The sequence below is a fragment of the Lepidochelys kempii genome, chromosome 27 (genome assembly GCF_965140285.1).
Source record: "Lepidochelys kempii isolate rLepKem1 chromosome 27, rLepKem1.hap1, whole genome shotgun sequence".
NCBI classification, from domain to species: Eukaryota; Metazoa; Chordata; order Testudines; family Cheloniidae; genus Lepidochelys; species Lepidochelys kempii.
The window spans coordinates 4,675,344-4,696,353 of NC_136406.1; the positions used below are offsets into that span (position 1 = coordinate 4,675,344).

General features: G+C 55.1%; 1 protein-coding gene across 1 annotated transcript in view; it reads left to right on the forward strand.

Annotated features, from left to right (window-relative positions):
- The first annotated feature begins 4,292 nt into the window (after window positions 1-4,292).
- The window catches only part of GFAP (glial fibrillary acidic protein), a 28,747-nt gene continuing 12,029 nt past the window's right edge, over window positions 4,293-21,010 (forward strand). Inside the window, exons 1-6 of the mRNA XM_073326252.2 lie at window positions 4,293-4,826; window positions 11,918-11,978; window positions 16,622-16,717; window positions 18,367-18,528; window positions 19,203-19,328; window positions 20,463-20,683. Of these exons, the coding sequence (XP_073182353.1) occupies window positions 4,312-4,826; window positions 11,918-11,978; window positions 16,622-16,717; window positions 18,367-18,528; window positions 19,203-19,328; window positions 20,463-20,683 (1,181 nt within the window). The 5' untranslated portion in view covers window positions 4,293-4,311. The remainder of the gene's footprint in view (window positions 4,827-11,917; window positions 11,979-16,621; window positions 16,718-18,366; window positions 18,529-19,202; window positions 19,329-20,462; window positions 20,684-21,010) is intronic.

Consider the following 21,010-nt stretch of genomic DNA (forward strand, 5'->3'; position numbering starts at 1 on the left):
TACGGAGAATTCTTTCCCCGGTGTCTGGCTGGTGAGTCTTGCCCACATGCTCAGGGTCTAACTGATCACCATATCCGGCTGGGAAGGAATTTCCCCCCAGGTCAGATTGGCAGAGACCCTGGGGGGTTTTCACCTTCCTCTGCAGCCTGGGGCACGGTCACTTGCTGGTTTGAAGTAGGGTAAATGCAGGGTTCTCTGTAACCTTGATGTAACCATGATTTGAGAATTTCAGTAACTCAGCCAGAGTTTCTGGGTCTGTTACTGGAGGGGGTGGGTGAGGTTCTGTGACCTGCGATGTGCAGGAGGGCAGACTAGAGGATCATGTTGGTCCCTTCTGGCCTTGGACTGTATGGCCAGCTGCTGTCCTCACCAATGTGAGGTGCCCAGGCTTTTGGGGGCACACCCCCAGGTTCCCTGCACTGCTGTGAGCTGTCACTCTACGAATTCTTTCCCAGTGAATTGAGGGAGAGCCTGTCTGTCCTTTCTGGGCCCACGGGGGGAACTGTGGGAAGGCTCTGGAGGACGAGCCGCACTCAGGCGGAGCTAGCTTGTGTCCGCACTGCGGAGTGGCTGTTAGTAGCTGGGGAGCTGGAGTCACTCGGGTGCCAGCCTGCTCCCCTCTCAGCCTGCCAGCCCAGAGGGTAGCACCACCGCTCTTGAGCGAAGGGGCTCAAGTTAGGGGCAATCCTTGAGGGCACTGAAGCCCATCCCCATTCCCCTCTCGCCCTCCCTCTCGAGTCTCAGGGCTTCGACTGAAGGAGCTCCCCATCCCTGGGGTCCTAAGAGAGCTTATTGGAGGCCAGCTCCCCAAGCAGCATGTCTCTGCTGGGCCAGGAACCAGGCGATGCTGGCCCTTGGCAGTGGGTGTGTCCCAGGTCCTGGGCTGCCCAGAGAGCACCAACCCCCCAGGCCCTTGGACCAGGGGGAGCCCATGAAGGAAGGGAAGAAGGAGACAGGCCTTGCAAATGGGCAGAGCTTTTCAGGTCCCTCTGTTTCGCTGCCCTCCCAAATTCATTCTTAATTAACACAGCTGCAGATCAGTCCTGAGACGAAAGGTTATAGCAGAGGGAGCCCAGCCTGGGCCTGCCCAGGGCCCCCCCTTCCTGCTCCTCATTGAATTGGAGTCCTTGGCCGGCTGCCTTCAGCTTCACATACAGCTTCTGGGGCCTTCTGCTTAGCTTGTGCGACTCTCAAAATCAGCGTGATCACCCCGGAGTCCTGTGTCAATCACCGGTACCTACTCTAACTACTGGTGTCTCCCAGAGGTCCTGACTCCCAGGTCCCTGCTTTAGACCCTGGATAACTCTCTTCCAGACGTGGGAACAGACCCCAGTGGGCCTGAATTCCAGCGCCCTGCTCTCTCAGCTAGACTCAGTAGCATTAGAAGCTTCCCTGAGAAAAATCACAATAAAAATACAAAAAACGGTCCGTAAGTTTCCACAGCTTTTACAGAACCGCTGGGCTGGAAACCAAGTCCAGAGCTTTCAAACAGACACTTAATTTAAGTCTTTCTTAATTAGCTTCTCAGCGGTCTGGCTAAGCTTTCCTTTTAAAAGAAATTCTCAGTTCAAGATAGAACAAGGGTCTGCCGTCCAGCTGACTTTGATGGTAACCATCCAGGATGGCAGCGAATACAGCTGGCCATCACTGACTGGAGAAGACGCCATGTGTGGAGTGCTGGGAATGGGCTGGAGGAGAACCAGGGTACGTCTACACTGGTGCTGGAGGCATCCTTTCCAGCTCACGTGGACACACCGGAGCTCGATGGACTGCGCCGGTACACTAAAACTAGCCGTGTAGCTGCAGTGTGCTCCTGGCGGGGAGCTGTCCCGAGCACGATCCTGTCCGAAACCCCCAGTACGTACGCAGGGCGGCTTGGCCCTGCCGCCACTCGCCCCACCACAGCTGCACGGCTAGTTTGAGTGCCCTGGCTCCGTCAAAGCAAGAGCACGCACATCTACCGCGCAGGAAGTTACGTGGCCAGCGCCCGCGTAGACGGACCCTCGGATAACAAGACTTGAATGGGACTTAAGGGTTTGGTTATAGTTAGGCACGTGCTTTGCTAAGTGGGGCCCTGAATGTCAACTGTAAAATGCCCCTGTGCTCAGCCTCCACCCACACAGAGACCTGCTGGCAGGATCACACACACTCGGGTTCTTGGAAGCCAAAGGTTTCAATGGCAGCCTCCATACTGGAGAGATGAGAACGGGAGCCAGTGACATGGTGTGGGATTGCTATACGTTATCAAGGGGGCAGTTGTGTCTGTGTTTGTAAGTCAGATTAAAGTGCAGATGCTTCAAAGTGCTCTAGGGACACAGAGAATCCCCAGAACACTTCGCTCAAAATTTCAAAAGAGGCTCATTAATTATAATTGAAATGATTATTTATTAATTTCTATCACAGGAGTGCTTAGAGAGCCTGACTGAGATCTGGGCACTGCAGTGCTGGATTCACCACATACACAGCACAAGAGACAGGCCCGGCCCTGCCAGCATATAGTCTGAAGAGACAAGAAAGAGAAAGGTTGGGAGGGGAAACTGAGGCACAGAGCTGGGCAGGGACTTACCAAAGGCCACCCAGCAGGTCGGGGCAGAGCTGGGAACAGAGCCCAGGTCTCCTGACCCACAGCCCATGTCTGAAGTCATATGATAATTCAAGAAATGATTCAAACAGCTTAATTCAAACTTTTAAACAGCCGATTGGAACTAATCATAAACATGTTAATAGCCTAATTTTTTGGAGGGGGGAGGCAAGCAGGGGGTGTGAAGGCATGTCTACGCTCGAAAAAATGTTTTCAACTGTGTTAGCTAACACATTTGAATGGACACAATTTTAGACAGGCCTTTGCACCTGGTGTTGACAGGGCCCATTGTGTTAAACATGTTACATGACCATTTCTCCAGCCATGTCCTGTGAATCAAGAGAGCTGCACGCAGAATGGGTCCCAGCCTTGGCGAAGGACTTGCAGGCAGGTTTTTCCAGTGTGTGCAAGCTGAGAGAAAAGAAAAGACTGGCATGGTCCCAAGCATGTGTTGTCTCTTCGCTAAGGAGGAAAGTAAACTGCAGCCAGCAGATGTGTACTGTGCAATGAAATACACGACATGCCCCGGTTGCCGGGACTCCTTCAAGCATCACTGGTGTTATTTTTGAAAAGGTATTTTCCTTTAAACCAGCCAGCTCCCTTGCTATACCGAATCTTTCCTTACCCGAAAGGAAATCTTTCCCACCCCAACTCCTCCAAGTATTTCAGCAGCTCAGAGTAGGGGCTGGGTCCCAAAGCCAGTGCGTGCACATGGCTTGGCTCCATCTCCAGCCAAAGCAGAGAGTTCTGACAAGGGTAATCACACCGCCTGGTCTCAGAGCTGTCCCTGGTTTGGAGTTCCTCCATGTCTCCAGAGGGCCTTAGCTGCACAACATCATCGTCTGGGAAACCAGCTCTGTGCAGATTGGTTCCCAGAAGCAAAAGCATCCTGAAGACAATCCACACACATCCATGCACAACCCCCCCCACACACACACACAAAACACACACCCTTTGCACACACACATGCACTCCCAAAACACACACCCTTTGCACACAGGTGCATATCCCATACACAACCCTATCACAACATACACACATGCACACCCTTTGCACATATACACACAAACACACAGCCCTCACATGCGCACACCCCAGACATTTGTTCACCCTTCTCACCCCCCATAGAAAACCATGCACACCCTTCTCACAAAACACACACAGCCACATGCCCCCCTCTTGCACACCCATCCCTTGTTGAGCAGAACTCCTTTCACCCAGGAAGGCCCTGCTGCGTCCCTGGGGACTGGGGCTCGACCTGTGCTTCAGAGGAAAAGGCCACATTGACTCTTACGAGTCTCTAGGATACTGGGAAAGGGGCACTTGCAGACCAGGCTGTCCCCTCCTGCTGCCGCCGCCTCCCAAGTACATGCAGCCATGAAACGAGTTCGCGGAAAGCGGTGCCAGAGGGGCATGGGGTGCCTGGAATGGTGCCACGCACATCACCATGGCGCATGTCGATTTGCATTTGTTTCTCCTCTGCACAAGGCAATAGCGGAGAGTTTCTGCTTGTTCTGTCACTCTTTGTTTCGTTGCCAGGGGCCTGGGTGGTTGGCTTGGTACATGGCAGACATTAGGACCAGGCACAGTCCCCACCTCCTCCTGGCCTCCCCCTCCTTCTGCCTCTGTCACCCCCCCCACCCCCAGAGGGCTGGTCCTGTATATAAACCCCAGGCCGCACAGAGAATTCCATCTAAGGGCTGCACTCGGGACTCAGCACAGCCTGCAGGATGAGCCTGAGCATGGAGAGCCAGCGACAGTCCTCTTATCGGCGGCGGTTTGGCCCCCAAGCCACCGCTGTCCACCAGCCCCTGAGATCCTCACCCCTCTTCTGGCTCCTGTCCCCCAGCCCCAGCACCAGAGTCTCCATGACCAAGAAGAGGACCTCGAGCCTGAGCATCCGTGCCAGCCCCAGGTTCTCCCAGGACAAGGCAGATTTCTCCCTGGCCGACGCCCTCAACACGGAGTTCAAGGAGACACGCACCAACGAGAAGGTGGAGATGATGGAGCTGAACGACCGCTTCGCCAGCTACATCGAGAAGGTGCGCTTCCTGGAGCAGCAGAACAAGGTGCTGGTGGCAGAGCTCAACCAGATCAGAGACAAGGAGCCCACCAAGCTGGGCGACATCTATCATGAGGAGCTGCGAGAGCTCCGCCGGCAGGTGGACCAGCTGTCTAATGCCAAGACCAGGCTGGAGATCGAGAGGGACAACCTGCTGGACGACGTCAACGGCCTCCGGCAAAAGTAAGGAGCCTCCTTTGCCAGGCGCAGGGCTGGAGAGCAGCCAGAGTAGCGTCTGGTGGCCACGCAGCCAGAGCAGGTCACCTAACCAAGGAGAGTGGCGTGGACAGGTTACACCCAGAGAGAGAGCAGTCACTAAGGCCAAGTAGCTGCCCTTTAAAGCTGGTGGGGAATCTGTGTGTGGCTGCGAAGGCAGGGAGGTGCACTGCTAATGCCCGGGGCTGGGTGCTAGAATTCCTGGTTCCCAGCTCTGCCGCGCCCCTGCCGGCAAGTCCCGTCCTTGCTCTGTGCCCCAGCTGCACAATGGGGTGATGCACTGGTCCCTGGAAGGGCTCTGCGGGTGGGAAGAGTGAAGGGTTATTCCACAGCTGCAGAGCGGCCTCCAGTTTTCAATGTACAAAAATCCGCACCCAAATGTCTGCGCCTGTAAACCTGCGCGCTCGTAAACCACACACCTCTAGCTAGGTGAGCAGCTACACACAAACCCCTGTGTACCTGCACAAAACACACACATGCACGCACAAACAGCTGGATCTCAGGGATGGCAGCTGGCCCAGGCCTCAGCTGAGAACGTGTACTGCAGAGGGACCTGATCACCCTGACTCAATCGGGGCGCTTCTCTTGCTGAGCCGATGTTCAGAAATGTGCAACATTCCTGGCACAATGTGCTCTGGGCTGAGACTCAGCCGAAAAGACCTTGCCCTGGGAGCCAGGCTGCTCACTCTACACATGTAATAAAACCTCCATCTGACTGAACGCACGGGGAGGGCAGCAGAAGGAGGCGAATGTTTACCAGCCTCAGATAGAGGTTTGCTCTTGTATTTTACTGGTTCTACACCAACCGTCAGTTGCTTTCTAGAGGAACTGTTATCTAATGGTTAGTGCAATGGAATCAGTGCCCTAGCTCCAGCCCTGGAAGAGGAGCGTGGTCTAGCAGTTAGCATATGGAAAACCTAGACTCCTAAATTCTGTCCCCTGCTTGGAGAGAGAAAGGTGGTCTAGTAGTTGGTAGAAGGGTCTTGGAGTCATAACTCCTGGGTCCTCACCATTGACCAGGGCAAGGTGTTTACTTCTCTGTGTCGAAGGGGATAATAATAGTGTCTTAGCACCACAGGGAGTTAGAAACAGGGTTAGTTTATGTCTGTGCTGAAGAAGGGCACAGGATTATTGCTGCTGGCAAGAGCTCGTCGGGAGGTTTCCAGTGAAAGCGTGGTTCATCAGAAAATGCTGATCCATTGAAGCAGAACTTCCCGAGAAGGGGCAGTTTGGATGAATCTCTGGATTCGAAACGGTTTGAAATTGTTGAAACTTCCCATTTTGACATTTTCAAAAGGAAAAGTTTCACTTTTCTGCTAGCTATGACTTTGGGTTTAAGTTTTACATAATATATGCTTTTAAAAGGTTAAAAATGTAACAAACTGATCAAACTGAAGAGTTTCAGTTGACGCCATCTGAAAAGTTTCTCAGATGATTGGGTCATGAAAAGTTTTCACATTTCTACTTTTGTATCCTGACTCAGGATGGGAAAAATATTGATCTATGTAAAACTCTCCTGCTCTGGGACAGCATTCCCCACCCAGCTGTCACTGAGCGAAGCATGGGGGTGGGGCAGCGAGAGGTTCTCTGTGTGACTTTGGCAAGCACCCACAACTGGGGCCGGATTTTCAGAGAGTTCAGCTTGTGTTGAGTTCAGCTCTTTAGAAAATCTGGCCCCAGTTGTGTCTGCTGAGCCCTTGAAAATCTGGCCCTGAACCTCTCTGGATCTCAGCTCCTTGTGTGCAAGGTGAGGATGAGGCTCCTTCCTTTCTCCCCGGCCTCCTCTTGTCTCTTCTGAATGTGAGTTTTCTGGGCAGGGACCATCTCTTACTCTGCATCTCTGCAGCACGGGGAATGCTGGGCCTCTAGCATAGTAAAACACTCAATAGTTACGACAACACTGGGCTGAGGACAATGACAGATGTAGGGGATAAAACCAGCAGTTAAAAAGGTAAGGGGCGAGATAATAGAATCATAGAATATCAGGGTTGCAACGGACCTCAGGAGGTCAGCGAGTCCAACCCCCTGCTCAAAGCAGCACCAATGCCCAAATAAATCATCCCAGCCAGGGCTATGTCAAGTCTGACCTTAAAAACTTCTAAGGAAGGAGATTCCACCACCTCCCTAGGTAACACATTCCAGTGCTTCACCACCCTCCTAGTGAAAAAGTTTTTCCTAATATCCAACCTAAATCTCCCCCACTGCAACTTGAGACCATTACTCCTTGTCCTGTCCTCTTCTACCACTGAGAACAGTCCAGATCCATCCTCTTTGGAACCCCCTTTCAGATAGTTGAAAGCAGCTATCAAATCCCCCCTCATTCTTCTCTTCTGCAGACTAAACAATCCCAGTTCCCTCAGCCTCTCCTCATAAGTCATGTGTTCCAGTCCCCTAATCATTTTTGTTGCCCTCCGCTGGACTCTTTCCAATTTATCCACATCCTTCTTGTAGTGTGGGGCCCAAAACTGGACACAGTACTCCAGATGAGGCCTCACCAATATCGAATAGAAGGGAACGATCACGTCCCTCGATCTGCTGGCAATGCCCCTATTTATACACCCCAAAATGCCATTGGCCTTCTTGGCAACAAGGGCACACTGTTGACTCATATCCAGCTTCTTGTCCACTGTCACCCCTAGGTCCTTTTCTGCAGAACTGCTGTCGAGCCATTCAGTCCCTAGTCTGTAGCGGTGCATGGGATTCTTCCGTCCTAAGGGCAGGACTCTGCACTTGTCCTTGTTGAACCTCATCCGATTTCTTTTGGCCCAATCCTCTAATTTGTCTAGGTCCCTCTGTATCCTATCCCTACCCTCCGGGATATCTACCACTCCTCCCAGTTTAGATCCCTAGGAAGCTGAACACTCCACACACACACATCCCACCTATAATCCAAGAGCCGGACAGAGATTGGAGGGCAAGCAATGTTTCTGTCTCCAAAAGATCTTGTGTTTGGCAGAATTTGCTACCCAGAAGGCTGGGACACATTCAGACAATGACCTTTGGGGATGCCCTGTCACAGATCACATGGAGCAGGGATCAAAGGAATGAAGTCCTGATACACTTGGCAATAAGACCCTTTGCCTGTCTCCACGATCTGCACAATACCAGCACATCCAACCTCACACACGCTTAGGGTGACCAGACAGCAAGTGTGAAAAATCAGGACGGGAGTTGGGGGTAATAGGAGTCTATATAAGAAAAAGACCCAAAATCGGGACTGTCCCGATAAAATCGGGACATCTGGTCACCCTACACACTCTCCACCGTGAGCAGTGTATGAACAATATCCCCCTGTCAGAGGCAGGGAAAACGAGCCCAGGCAAGAGAAGCGACTAGGGGCTGAGTGGCTCAGGGGACTGGCAATATGGAGCCCTGAACCTCAAGGCTCCTGGTTCCACTCTTAGCCACGAAGCAGGGTGACACCTCCTGGCAGGGAGCTATGAGGGAGTTGTTCCCTGCCACTGCCTGCACTGCACCAGCGTGGGAGTGAACATGGCTGGAGGGGGGATCTGGGTGGGTATCAGTGGGTGTTAGTGAGGGTGGGAAAATGATGGGGTGTGCATGTGAGAGGGGATGGGGTGTCTGTGCTGGTGACAGTGAGAGGGGAATGGGCTCTCTGGCTGAGGAGGAGTGTGTGTACATTGGGGGGAGCATGGCTGTCTGTGTGAGGGGGACTGTGTGTACATGTGTGCGAGAGAGGAGGATCAGGTGTGCGTGTCTGTGCGAGGGGTGCCTATGTATGTGTGTGTGACAGAGAAGGGTCGGGTGTGGGTGTCTCCATGAAGAGGAGGACTGTGTATATGTGTGTGCAAGAGAGAGTGTCGGGAGTGGGTGTATGTGTGAGGGTGACTGTGTGTATGTGTTTGACAGAGGACGGTCGGGTGTGGCTGTCTGTGTGACGGGGACTGTGTGTATGTGTGTGCAATGGAGGAAGATAGGGTGTGAGTGTCTGTGTGAAGAGGTGGGACTGTCTGTATGTGAAAATGACAGAGGAGGATTGGGTGTTGGTGTCTGTGTGAAGAAGGGGACGGTGTGTACATGTGTGCAAGAGAGGATGGTCGGGTGAGGATGTCTGTGTAAAGAGGGACACTGTGTGTATGTGTGTGCAAGAGAGGATAGTTGGGTGTGGGTGTCTGTGTGCAGGGGACTGTGCGTATGTGTGTGAGACAGAGGAGGGTTGGGTGTGGGTGTGTGCAGGGGACTGTATGTGTGTGAGACAGAGAAGGGTTGGGTGTGTGTGTCTGGGTGAGGGGACTGTGTGTATATATGTGCAATAGAGGAGGATCATGTGTGTGTTTGTGTGTGTGCGTATGTGTGCAAGAGAGGAGAGTTGGGTGTACATGTATGTGTGTGTGACAGAGGAGCATGTGCGTGATAGAGGAAGATGGTTTGTGGGTGTCTGTGTGAGGGGGACTCTGTGTGTGTGTGTGTGTGTGTGTCCCCGACAGAGGAGGATCAATGTGCGTGTCTGTGTGAGGGGGACTGGGTGTATGTGTGTGCGACAGAGGAGGATCGGGTGTGGCTGTCTGTGTGAAGAGGGGAACTGTATATGTGTGTGTGAGTCGGTTGTGTTTTTCTGTGTGATGGGATTGTGTGTATGTGTGTGCCATAGAGGAGGATTGTGTGTGCGTGACAGTACATGTGTGTTTGTGTGTGCGCGCGCGCAAGAGAGGAGGGCCGGGTGTGTGTGTATGTGTGTGTGACAGAGGTGGGCCAGGTGTGAGTGATAGAGGAGGATCGTGTGTGGGTGTCTGTGTGAGGGGGACTGTGTGTATGTGTGTGACCGAGAAGAGTCAGGTATGAGTGTCTGTGTGAAGAAGGAGACTGTGTGTATGTGTGTGCAACAGAGGAGGATTGTGTGTGGGTGTCTGTGTGAAGGGGACTGAGTGGTTTTGTGTGCGACAGAGCAGGATCATGTGTGGGAGTCTGTGTAAAATGGGGGCTGTGTGTATGTGTGTGCGATAGAGGAGGATTGGGTGTGGGTGTCTGTGTGAGGAGCGGGACTGTGTGTGTGACAGAGAAGGGTCAGGTGTGGGTGTCTCTTTGAGGTGGACAGTGTATGTGGGTGTGACAGGTGAGGATTGGGTGTGGGTGTCTGTGTGAAAAGGGATACTCGGTGGGGTGCGTGTGTGTGTGTGACAGAGGAGGGTCGGGTGTGGGTGTCTGTGTGAAGAGGGATACTCGGTGGGGTGCGTGTGTGTGTGACAGAGGAGGGTCGGGTGTGGGTGTCTGTGTGAAGAAGGATACTCGGTGGGGTGCGTGTGTGTGTGACAGAGGAGGGTCGGGTGTGGGTGTCTGTGTGAAGAGGGATACTCGGTGGGGTGCGTGTGTGTGTGTGACAGAGGAGGGTCGGGTGTGGGTGTCTGTGTGAAGAGGGATACTCGGTGGGGTGCGTGTGTGTGTGACAGAGGAGGGTCGGGTGTGGGTGTCTGTGTGAAGAAGGATACTCGGTGGGGTGCGTGTGTGTGTGTGACAGAGGACGGTCGGGTGTGGGTGTCTGTGTGAAGAGGGATACTCGGGGTGCGTGTGTGTGTGTGACAGAGGAGGGTCGGGTGTGGGTGTCTGTGTGAAGAGGGATACTCGGTGGGGTGCGTGTGTGACAGAGGAGGGTCGGGTGTGGGTGTCTGTGTGAAGAGGGATACTCGGTGGGGTGCGTGTGTGACAGAGGAGGGTAGGGTGTGGGTGTCTGTGTGAAGAAGGATACTCGGGATGCGTGTGTGTGTGTGACAGAGGAGGGTCGGGTGTGGGTGTCTGTGTGAAGAGGGATACTCGGTGGGGTGCGTGTGTGTGTGTGACAGAGGAGGGTCGGGTGTGGGTGTCTGTGTGAAGAAGGATACTCGGTGGGGTGCGTGTGTGACAGAGGAGGGTCAGGTGTGGGTGTCTGTGTGAAGAAGGATACTCGGTGGGGTGCGTGTGTGACAGAGGAGGGTCGGGTGTGGGTGTCTGTGTGAAGAGGGATACTCGGTGGGGTGCGTGTGTGACAGAGGAGGGTCGGGTGTGGGTGTCTGTGTGAAGAAGGATACTCGGTGGGGTGCGTGTGTGACAGAGGAGGGTCAGGTGTGGGTGTCTGTGTGAAGAAGGATACTCGGTGGGGTGCGTGTGTGACAGAGGAGGGTCGGGTGTGGGTGTCTGTGTGAAGAGGGATACTCGGTGGGGTGCGTGTGTGACAGAGGAGGGTCGGGTGTGGGTGTCTGTGTGAAGAGGGATACTCGGTGGGGTGCGTGTGTGACAGAGGAGGGTCGGGTGTGGGTGTCTGTGTGAAGAGGGATACTCGGTGGGGTGCGTGTGTGACAGAGGAGGGTCGGGTGTGGGTGTCTGTGTGAAGAAGGATACTCAGGATGCGCGTGTGTGTGTGACAGAGGAGGGTCGGGTGTGGGTGTCTGTGTGAAGAAGGATACTCAGGATGCGTGTGTGTGTGTGACAGAGGAGGGTCGGGTGTGGGTGTCTGTGTGAAGAGGGATACTCGGTGGGGTGCGTGTGTGACAGAGGAGGGTAGGGTGTGGGTGTCTGTGTGAAGAAGGATACTCGGGATGCGTGTGTGTGTGTGACAGAGGAGGGTCGGGTGTGGGTGTCTGTGTGAAGAGGGATACTCGGTGGGGTGCGTGTGTGTGTGTGACAGAGGAGGGTCGGGTGTGGGTGTCTGTGTGAAGAAGGATACTCGGTGGGGTGCGTGTGTGACAGAGGAGGGTCAGGTGTGGGTGTCTGTGTGAAGAAGGATACTCGGTGGGGTGCGTGTGTGACAGAGGAGGGTCGGGTGTGGGTGTCTGTGTGAAGAGGGATACTCGGTGGGGTGCGTGTGTGACAGAGGAGGGTCGGGTGTGGGTGTCTGTGTGAAGAAGGATACTCGGTGGGGTGCGTGTGTGACAGAGGAGGGTCGGGTGTGGGTGTCTGTGAAGAGGAGTGGGAGCGTGTGGACATACATCAATGAAAGGGAATTATAAGGGCTCTGCTCGCTCCCTGGTTGTTTTGACCTTGAGGGTTTGTTTGTTTGGATTTAGCTCAGAAAAGCCGATAATTATATAAAATCCTGCCAACTGCCTGTTTGCTTCTTGTTTCAGGTTACAGGAAGAGACTAATCTACGGCTTGAAGCCGAAAACAATTTGTCTTCCTACAGACAGGTGAGGCGTGCGCTGCTTGCGGCCCGCCAGGCCCTGCCCTGCAAGCCGGGGGCCCTCAGCTCCTTGTGGGGTCAGGCCCCTCAAGCTGGACACCAGAGCACTGAACCCCAGAGCCCTGGCTTGACAAGCCCAGGCCGCTGTGGCAGGGGAACAGGGAGAGGGTGGGACTCGGGTGGACGGGCAGCCCAGTGTCGGGGAGAGATGAGGCGGGGCCGAGGGTCACCAGTGCTCGCGGCCCCTGCAAGGGCAGGGAAAGGGTTACGTGAGATACACCCAGCTAATCTGGGCCAGTGACCGGCCCCCCACACTGCTGGGGAGGGCAAAACAACCCATGGCCCTGGCACTCTGACCTGGGAGGAAATTCCTGCCCAGGGGGCCCAACCATTTCAACGCTGAGGGCAAGATGCCAGTTTTGAGGCCGAGGCACCTCTGCAGGCCACGTCCAGAGCCATCATTCCTCTAGCCTCAGACCCTGCGGCTGGGGTTAGCCACTGAGGCATGTCGGGGTCAGGAGATGATAGAACGGAGTGAAAGACGGGACTAGCTCAGCTCTCACTTGAACTTCAGAGCTGAGCCAGGCAGGGCCCACCCGAGATCGGTCAAGTGAGCCGCATGCCCTGGCCTCCTGACTCGGGGAGGAGCCCCTGGCCGTGGCCTCACTGCGGTCAGTGTGCTGCGTGTGCAGCGGTGAGTCGCCCTCCCCACCCCGCCCTGGGTGCGGGGCACCCAATCCCCTCCCAATGGGAGACCCCCTGCCAGAGTCCTGGTGGTGCGGGCTGGGAGGAGACTGGAGGACCAGGCATTTCCCTGAGCCACTGCAGCACCAACTGGAACACCTGAACTGTGAGCAAGGACCAGCCAGTGCCGCCTCAGACCCCTGGCCTGTGTCCCATCTCCAGCTGTGGCTACTCCTGATGCTGCAGAGGAAGGGGGGGAACAGAATACACTGGGGGGGCGGGGGGAAATCCCTTCCTGACCCCTGCAGGTGAGCAGCTGAAGCTCGGAAGCATGGGATTTTAGGAACATACAGCAAACCAGAAAGGACCCCCAGACTTGCCAAGCCCTGCCCCCTATGATCACAAGCCATCCTGTCACATAATGTACCCATGAATGTGTCCAGCTCCATACCCCTGACCAGCCTAGCAGTCCTTCACAGCACCCCCTTTCTTGAATGTGGGAGACCAGACTTGCACACAGCGTTCCAGATGAGGTCTCACTGGTGCCTTGTACCATGGCATTAACACTGCTCTCTCTCTCCTGGAAATACCTCGCCTGAGACAGCCTAGGGTCTCATTTGCCTTTTCCATGGCCGCATCCCATTAGTGGCCATCCTGTGATCGACCCACACACTCAGGTCTTTCTCCTTGGTTGCTTCCAACTGATTAGCATGCAGTTTATATCAGAAGTTCTTCTTAGTCCCTAAATGCACGAACTTGCCCTTTGCACTATTGAATTACATCCCTATTTACCAACCAGCCCTTCTCTTCTAAAAGGATATAAACCAGGACAGGGAGAGTCAAGCCAGTAATAGGCAGTGGATGGTAGGCCCCTGTCCTGGGGGTGAGGAGAGAACAAGTGGTGTGTCCTCGGAGTAGCCAGGGAGAGCCATGTGTCTGTGGGCGTGACAAGTCGACTTTTCAGTCTGCAATTCTCACACACACGGGCAGTGGAACAGAGGGGAACTTAAAAGGGCAAAAGAGAGACTGAAAACCATGATTTGATGGTCTCTCAAACCTTGATGGTCTCTTGAGGTTGGCAGTACTGGATGTGATCTTTCTCAGTGGACCTATAGGGCACAGTCCCCACACACCCCAAATCCCCACCATGCTGACATGACCCCACTAACCCCTAATCCCCATCACACAGACACAACCCCCCACATGCCTAATCCCCCACACACAGACACAATATCTCACATTCACTTCAATCCCACAAACAGGCAGTCCCCGCGCACAGACAATCCCTGTACACAGACATGGCCCCTCACACTCCTGGTCCCCACACACGTGGGATAACTTGGCCATGAACACACTCAGGCTGGATGCTAGAGGGAGGCTTCTAACCACGGAGGTTTTGAAACAGCCTCCCAATAGCTGTAGGGGGTAAACAATGGAATGAGTTTGATGAGAGTGGACACATTGAGGTGTGTGGCTGGGTGACAGGGTTGCTTGTGATGGTGGGGGCAGAGCTCAGCAGTTCTGGGGTCCCTTCCCATTTTCTTCCTATGACTCAGGAGTCAGGGTTTTGGCCACTCACCTGCAGGGGTCAGGAAGGGCTATGGTTTCCCCCAAAGTATTCTGTGTTGTTGTTTTTTGCCTCCCTCCTCTGAAGCCTCAGGATGAGGAGCACCAGGGCTCTGAGGTGGCCCTGGGCATTTTCTCTCTCAGGTCCTTGGCTGGTGGGTCTAGCTCACAAGCTCAGGGTCTAACCAAGCACCGAATGTGGGGTAGGGCAGGAATTTCCCCCCAGGTCAGGTTGGTGGTGAGCTTAGGGGTTGGTGGTGAGCTTAGGGGTTTCCCCTGCAGCATGGGGGGTGGGTCACTGGCCAGGATTATCTGGGTATCTCTCACTTCATTCCCCTGCCATTGCGAGGGCCTGGCACCCCTTGCCGCTCGGCATAGTTCAGTGTCCTAAGGGCTGTGACCCTTTGGGCTCATTTCAGTTGGGTTCAGTGTGCGGGTGCTGGGTGGGGCTGATGCCCTGGGCTACACAGGAGGTCAGACTTGGTGAGCTGGGGGTCCCTGCTGCCTTCAACTCTGTAACTCTGATCCCCCTCACACGGACACAATGTCTCACACTCATCCCGATCCTCCTCAAACGGACACATCTCATACTCACCATGATCCCTCTCACACGGACACAATGTCTCACACTCACCCTGATCCCCCTCACATCGACCTGTCTCACACTCACCCCGATCCCCCTCACACGGACACGTCTCACACTCACCCCGAACCCTCTCATACAGACACGTCTCACACTCACCCTGATCCCTCTCATATGGATACTTCTCACACTCACCCCGATTCCCATCACATCAACACAATGATTTAGTTGGGGATTGGTCCTGCTTTGAGCAGGGGGTTTGACTAGATGACCTCCTGAGGTCCCTTCCAACCCTGATATTCTATGATTCTATGAATGTCTCACACTCATCCCAATCCCCATCACACCATCACAATGTCTCACACTCACCACAATCCCCATCACATGGACCCAACGTCTCACACTCATCCTGATCCCCCTGACACCAACACCCACCCCGTTCCCTCACAGACACACGCACGCACTGTGTGAGTGTGGGTAGTGGTGCAATGTGCTGCCATTTGGAGGCTGGGGTCGAAGTTTAGGCCTGTGCCATGTAGCGCACAGGGCGCACGGCTGCCTGCTAGAAAGACTCTGAGTCCTGCTCGATGCATATAGCTGTGTCTTCAGCCTGCCTGGGTGTGAGGGCCAGCCCTGCCCCTCTGGGGCTGGCGGCCCCGGGCTCTGGGCTGCGCAGTCTAGGCAGCTGGGGTATTGCTCCAGTGAGAGTGTTGCCGGGGCAAAGCATTTGGCCCTTGTCACGGAGTCCCCCGGCGATGCTCTGGAACTGCTCCCTGTGAAGCCAGGCAGGACTCTGGGGAAGTCTCCTCTCTGTGAGCAGCCTGTCTGCAGGACACACAGCTCACCCGGCTTCCACCTTCCTGGGTCTGACCTCGGAGCATTCAGCAGCCTCTGCCCCTCCGTGCGCTTCCCACAGCCAGTCTGCCCAGGTGGACTCCTGGGGAAGCCCGAGGGTCCTGCCCCCCAACTCCGCAGCCAGACGTGACTCTCAGCCAGCCAGTGAAACAGAAGGTTTATTAGACGACAGGAACATGGTCTAAAACAGAGCTTGCAGGTGCAGAGAACAGGACCCCTCAACTGGGTCCATTTTGGGGACAGTGAGCCAGACAGCCACGTCTGCACTTCACTCCATGTCCCAGCCAGCCCCAAACTGACACTCCCTCCAGCCCCTCCTCCTCTGGGCTTTGTCCCTTTCCCAGGCCAGGAGGTCACCTGATTCCTTTGTTCTCCAACCCTTTAGCTCGCAGGGGGGAAGGGCCCAGGCCATTAGTTGCCAGGAAACAGGGTGTCAGCCATTCTCTCTGTCCAGACCCCTGCACACACCTGACCACTAGGGCTCTGCAGTGATCATACACCCTTATCCCACCCCCTAGAGACTTAAGAACTACATAGGGGAAACTGAGGCACCCCCACACTATTCAGAGGAAACATTAAGAACAGTCCCACTTCGTCACAGCTCTCTCTGTTGATGGACCTCCAGAGAAGGAGGCAGTGGCTGGGAGGGAGGGAGGGATGACTGAGAGTCCCAGGCCAGTGAACTGGGTGCAAGGGGTGATTTTACCCCACGTTTTATAGCAGGGAAGACGCAAACGGGCGGATGAAGAGCAAACTCTTCTCCATGACTCAGCTGCTGAACAGGCCCAGGAAGCAGGCTGAGCCCTTGGTTGGCCCAGGTAACTGAGCCCACAAGAGCGGCTCAGCCCCTAACCCATTGTGCCCAAAAGCATGGCTGGCCCTGGTGTCAGGCCGGGTCCTCAGCCCAGCGCACTCGGAGCGGCACTGTGACTTCGCCTCCCCTTCTCTCGCCCACATGGCAGGATGTTGACAGTGCAGCACTCGTGCGCCTGGACCTGGAGCGGAAAGTCGAGTCCCTGCAGGAGGAGATCAACTTCCTGAGGAAAGTCCATGAGGAGGTATCGTGTGTGACCCACCCTCCTAGCCCATAGGGTGCCTGGCTGGGGATGGGATGGCAGAGAGAGAGGGCCGATGATGGGGGCTAATTTAGCTACAACTAATCAGGAGAAAGTTCTTGGAGTCATCGTAGACAGTTCTCTGAAGACGTCCATGCAGTGTGCAGCGGCAGGCAAAAAAGCAAACAGGATGTTAGGAATCATTACAAAAGGGATAGAGAATAAGATGGAGAATATCTTATTGCCCTTATATAAATCCATGGTACGCCCACATCTTGAATACTGCATACAGATGTGGTCCCCTCATCTCAAAAAAGATATACTGGCATTAGAAAAGGTTCAGAAAAGGGCAACTAAAATGATTAGGGGTTTGGAACGGGTCCCACATGAGGAGAGATTAAAGAGGCTAGGACTTTTCAGCTTGGAAAAGAGGAGACTAAAGGGGGGATATGATAGAGGTCTATAAAATCATGACTGGTGTGGAGAAAGTAAATAAGGAAGTGTTATTTACGCCTTCTCATAACACAAGAACTAGGGGCCACCAAATGACATTAACGGGCAGGTTTAAAACAAATAAAAGGAAGTTCTTCTTCACTCAGCGCACAGTCAACCTGTGGAACTCCTTGCCTGAGGAGGTTGTGAATGCAAGGACTATAACAGGGTTTAAAAGAGAACTGGATAAATTCATGGAGGTTAAGTCCATTAATGGCTATTAGCCAGGATGGGTAAGGAATGGTGTCTAGCCTCTGTTTGTCAGAGGGTGGAGATGGATGGCAGGAGAGAGATCACTGGATCATTACCTGTTAGGTTCACTCCCTCTGGGGCACCTGGCACTGGCCATTGTCGGTAGACAGGATACTGGGCTGGATGGACCTTTGGTCTGACCCAGTATGGCTGTCCTTAAGTTCTTATGTTCTTATGACCTCTGTCCTTGCCTTGCCAAGCACTGCAGCCTGGGCCCAGCTATCCAGAGAGGCAGGGACCTTACAGTGCAAATGGCTCATCATTCTCCTTTGGGCGGTTTCACCTCTCCCCCAGGCCCTCCCTTGAGTTCCATTGTGCACCTGCGTGCTGGGTTCCCATCACCTGGCCCATTATTCCTGCCAGCCAGGAGAGACAAGGAGGGAGAAATCTTTGGCCCAAACTCAAAGGGTGATGTGTAAATTCTGCATCTGTGAAGGGGTGTCAGGGGATCTTAGCCGGTGTAATTTACACCCCACAGTCACATGAGGAGGGCCTACACCTTCTTCTGCTGTCCTGTCAACTCCACCCTTTTCTGTCAGCCTTTGGGTGTGTGAGTTATGGGAGTCCCTTCCCGTGAACCCAGGCAGGGACTGGTAATTTCCACCAGCTTGTCCAGAGACCCAGAGAAGGACGGCTGGATGGAGGTCTTCTGTAGCAGCCACAGCAATGGAATGTCAGACCACAGAGTGGCCAGCAGTGGGCACTGCAGAAGGGATGTGGCTGACCCAATCTCCCACATGGTCAGCCCTTTCCATCCCTTGGGAGCTAGCGGGCTATCCCCGCCACGCCGGGATCCGCAGTGGCCACCGTGGCATGTTCAGTCCTGTGCCCGGCGCGCGGCTCTGCGGCCTGGGTGTGGCACAGCCCTGTCTCCGTGCCGCCCACCCGCCTCACTTGCATCTTTGCAGGAGCTGAGAGAGCTGCAGGAGCAGCTGGCGCAGCAGCAGGTCCACATTGAGATGGACATGTCGAAACCGGACCTGACGGCTGCGCTGCGGGAGATCCGCATTCAGTACGAGTCCATGGCCTCCAGCAACATGCACGAGACCGAGGAGTGGTACAAGTCCAAGGTAACGGGGCCTGAGACAGGCCCTCAGACCGGGGCTGCCAGTGAAGCGCCCTGTGGGTCGCACATGCAGTTTCTGTCTCTTACTGACTGGCACTGGATTGTGGCTCGCCCCTGCATGATGCCCCATGTGCTATATGCCACCCAGGGGAGTTACCAGACAGGTTGGAAGGGCTGGTTCATGGGACTTTCCCCTGCAGTGTCTCCTGGCTTCATGAAGGCTGTGGGAATAATAATACTTAGATGTTTGTCTTTGACTAGCACCTTTCACACCAGGATCTCAAAGCTCTTCACTAGTTGTACCCCCCGCATCCTAGGAGCCGCGGGGGATTATTCTCCCCCTTTGACACATGGGGGAAGATCAGAAACAGCAGTTAAGAGACTTTCCTAAGGTCACACAGCCAGTTAGTGGCAGGATGGAAATATAGACCAGGAGCCCTGACTCCTGAGCTCTAACCACTTGTCAGTGCAGGGCCTAGAACCCAGGCATCCTGGCTACCAAGCCCCTGCTCCAGCCACTGGAGTACTTTGTTCAATCAGCTGGTATCACCATCGTCATCTTACCCTGTTCTCTCCCAGTTTCCTGTTCCCCGGGGCACCAAGCCCCTGCTGAGCGCTCTCCCTGGGGAGGGACGTCCCTACCTCTCCGGGCCAGGTGCACTAACTCCTCTTCCTCAGTTCGCAGACCTGACGGATGCGGCAGCTCGGAACATCGAAGCCTTGCGCCTGGCCAAGCAAGAAGCCAATGAGTACCGGCGCCAGCTCCAGGCACTCACCTGCGACCTGGAGTCCCTGCGGGGAATGGTAGGTGTGGGTGCTGGGGGCAGGGGCAGGCTGCAGTGAGACAGCGCATGGGCCCTTGGGTGCCCTCCATTAGCACAGGCCTCCCAATGAACATCACCCCATCACTGAGCCCTGCTTTGGGCTCCAAATTCCCCTCATCTCCAGTTAACCTTGTCAAATAAACCTCGGCTCAGAATCAAACATGCCAAGCTGGGAAATGAGGACTCAACAGATATCAAACAATGCTGGGCTCCCTTGTGTTCCTGTAATGTGCAAAGAGGAAGGCGGCCAGACAAGATGGGCCAGGCGTCTGCTCCCATAGAGCAGAGACAGGAGATGGGGCTGGGGCCTGGGGTCTCCTCTCATCGGGCAGAGACAGGAGACGGGGCTGGGGCCTGGGGGTCTCCTTTCATAGGGCAGAGACAGGAGACGGGGCTGGGGCCTGGGGTCTGCTCCCATAGGGCAGAGACTGCTGATGGGGCTGGGGTCTGGGGTCTGCTCCCATAGGGCAGAGACAGGAGACTGGGCTGGGGGATGGGGTCTGCTCCCGTAGGGCAGAGACAGGAGACGGGGCTGGGGCCCGAGGTCTGCTCCCGTAGAGCAGAGACAGGAGATGGGGCTAGGGGATGGGGTCTGCTCCCTTAGGGCAGAGACAGGAGACGGGGCTGGGGCCTGGGGTCTGCTCCCGTAGAGCAGAGACAGGAGACGGGGCTAGGGGATGGGGTCTGCTCCCTTAGGGCAGAGACAGGAGACGGGGCTGGGGCCCGAGGTCTGCTCCCGTAGGGCAGAGACAGGAGACGGGGCTGGGGCCTGGGGTCTGCTCCCGTAGGGCAGAGACAGGAGACGGGGCTAGGGGATGGGGTCTGCTCCCGCAGGGGCTAGGGGACGGGGTCTGCTCCCGTAGGGCGAGAAGAAAGGATAGCAGCTGAAGCGAAGTGGTCTGGTCTGGTGCAGGCAGGAGGTGGGGGACTGGACCATCTGCTCCAGTGGGGCAGCCCACACTGGCCTCTCTGTAGCAGCCCTGGAGCGTGATGATCCCTGTTAGGATCACATGACCCTGGCCTCCTGGTGCCATGTCACCAACTCTGACATGATCCCTGGGGGCAGACAACGGAAGGCAGATCAGTAACAGCCCTTCACCCCCGCCCCTCCCAGAATGAATCCCTGGAGAGGCAGCTGCGGGAGATGGAGGACCGCTATGCCACTGAGACAGTCAGTTACCAGGACACCGTCATCCAGCTGGAGGAGGACATCCGGAACCTCAAGGAGGAGATGGCTCGGCACCTCCAGGAATACCAGGACCTGCTCAACGTCAAGCTGGCCTTGGACATTGAGATTACCACCTACCGCAAGCTCCTGGAGGGAGAGGAAAGCAGGTGAGCCTCCTGCAGACAAATTGCAGGATGAGGAAGGGGAATTCATTCTTTCAGGGGGACTCTGAGGAACCTGTTCCGTGGATACCCAGAGGGACACCAGTGCCCAGGGCTGCCAACCCAGCACCCCTTGTTTTAGCTAACAGGTGCTCCAGGCCACCGCTGGATTGAATGGCTAGGGTCTCATGCTCTGTCACTTAGAGAAGGGCCTGAACCAAAACTCTGGATCCAAACTCTCCTAACCTTTGGAGGAAAGCTAGGACCGGATCCAAGCCTGGCAGCATGGGCCCATCTCTTCCATATGCTGTTGGAAACGAATGACTTTCAATT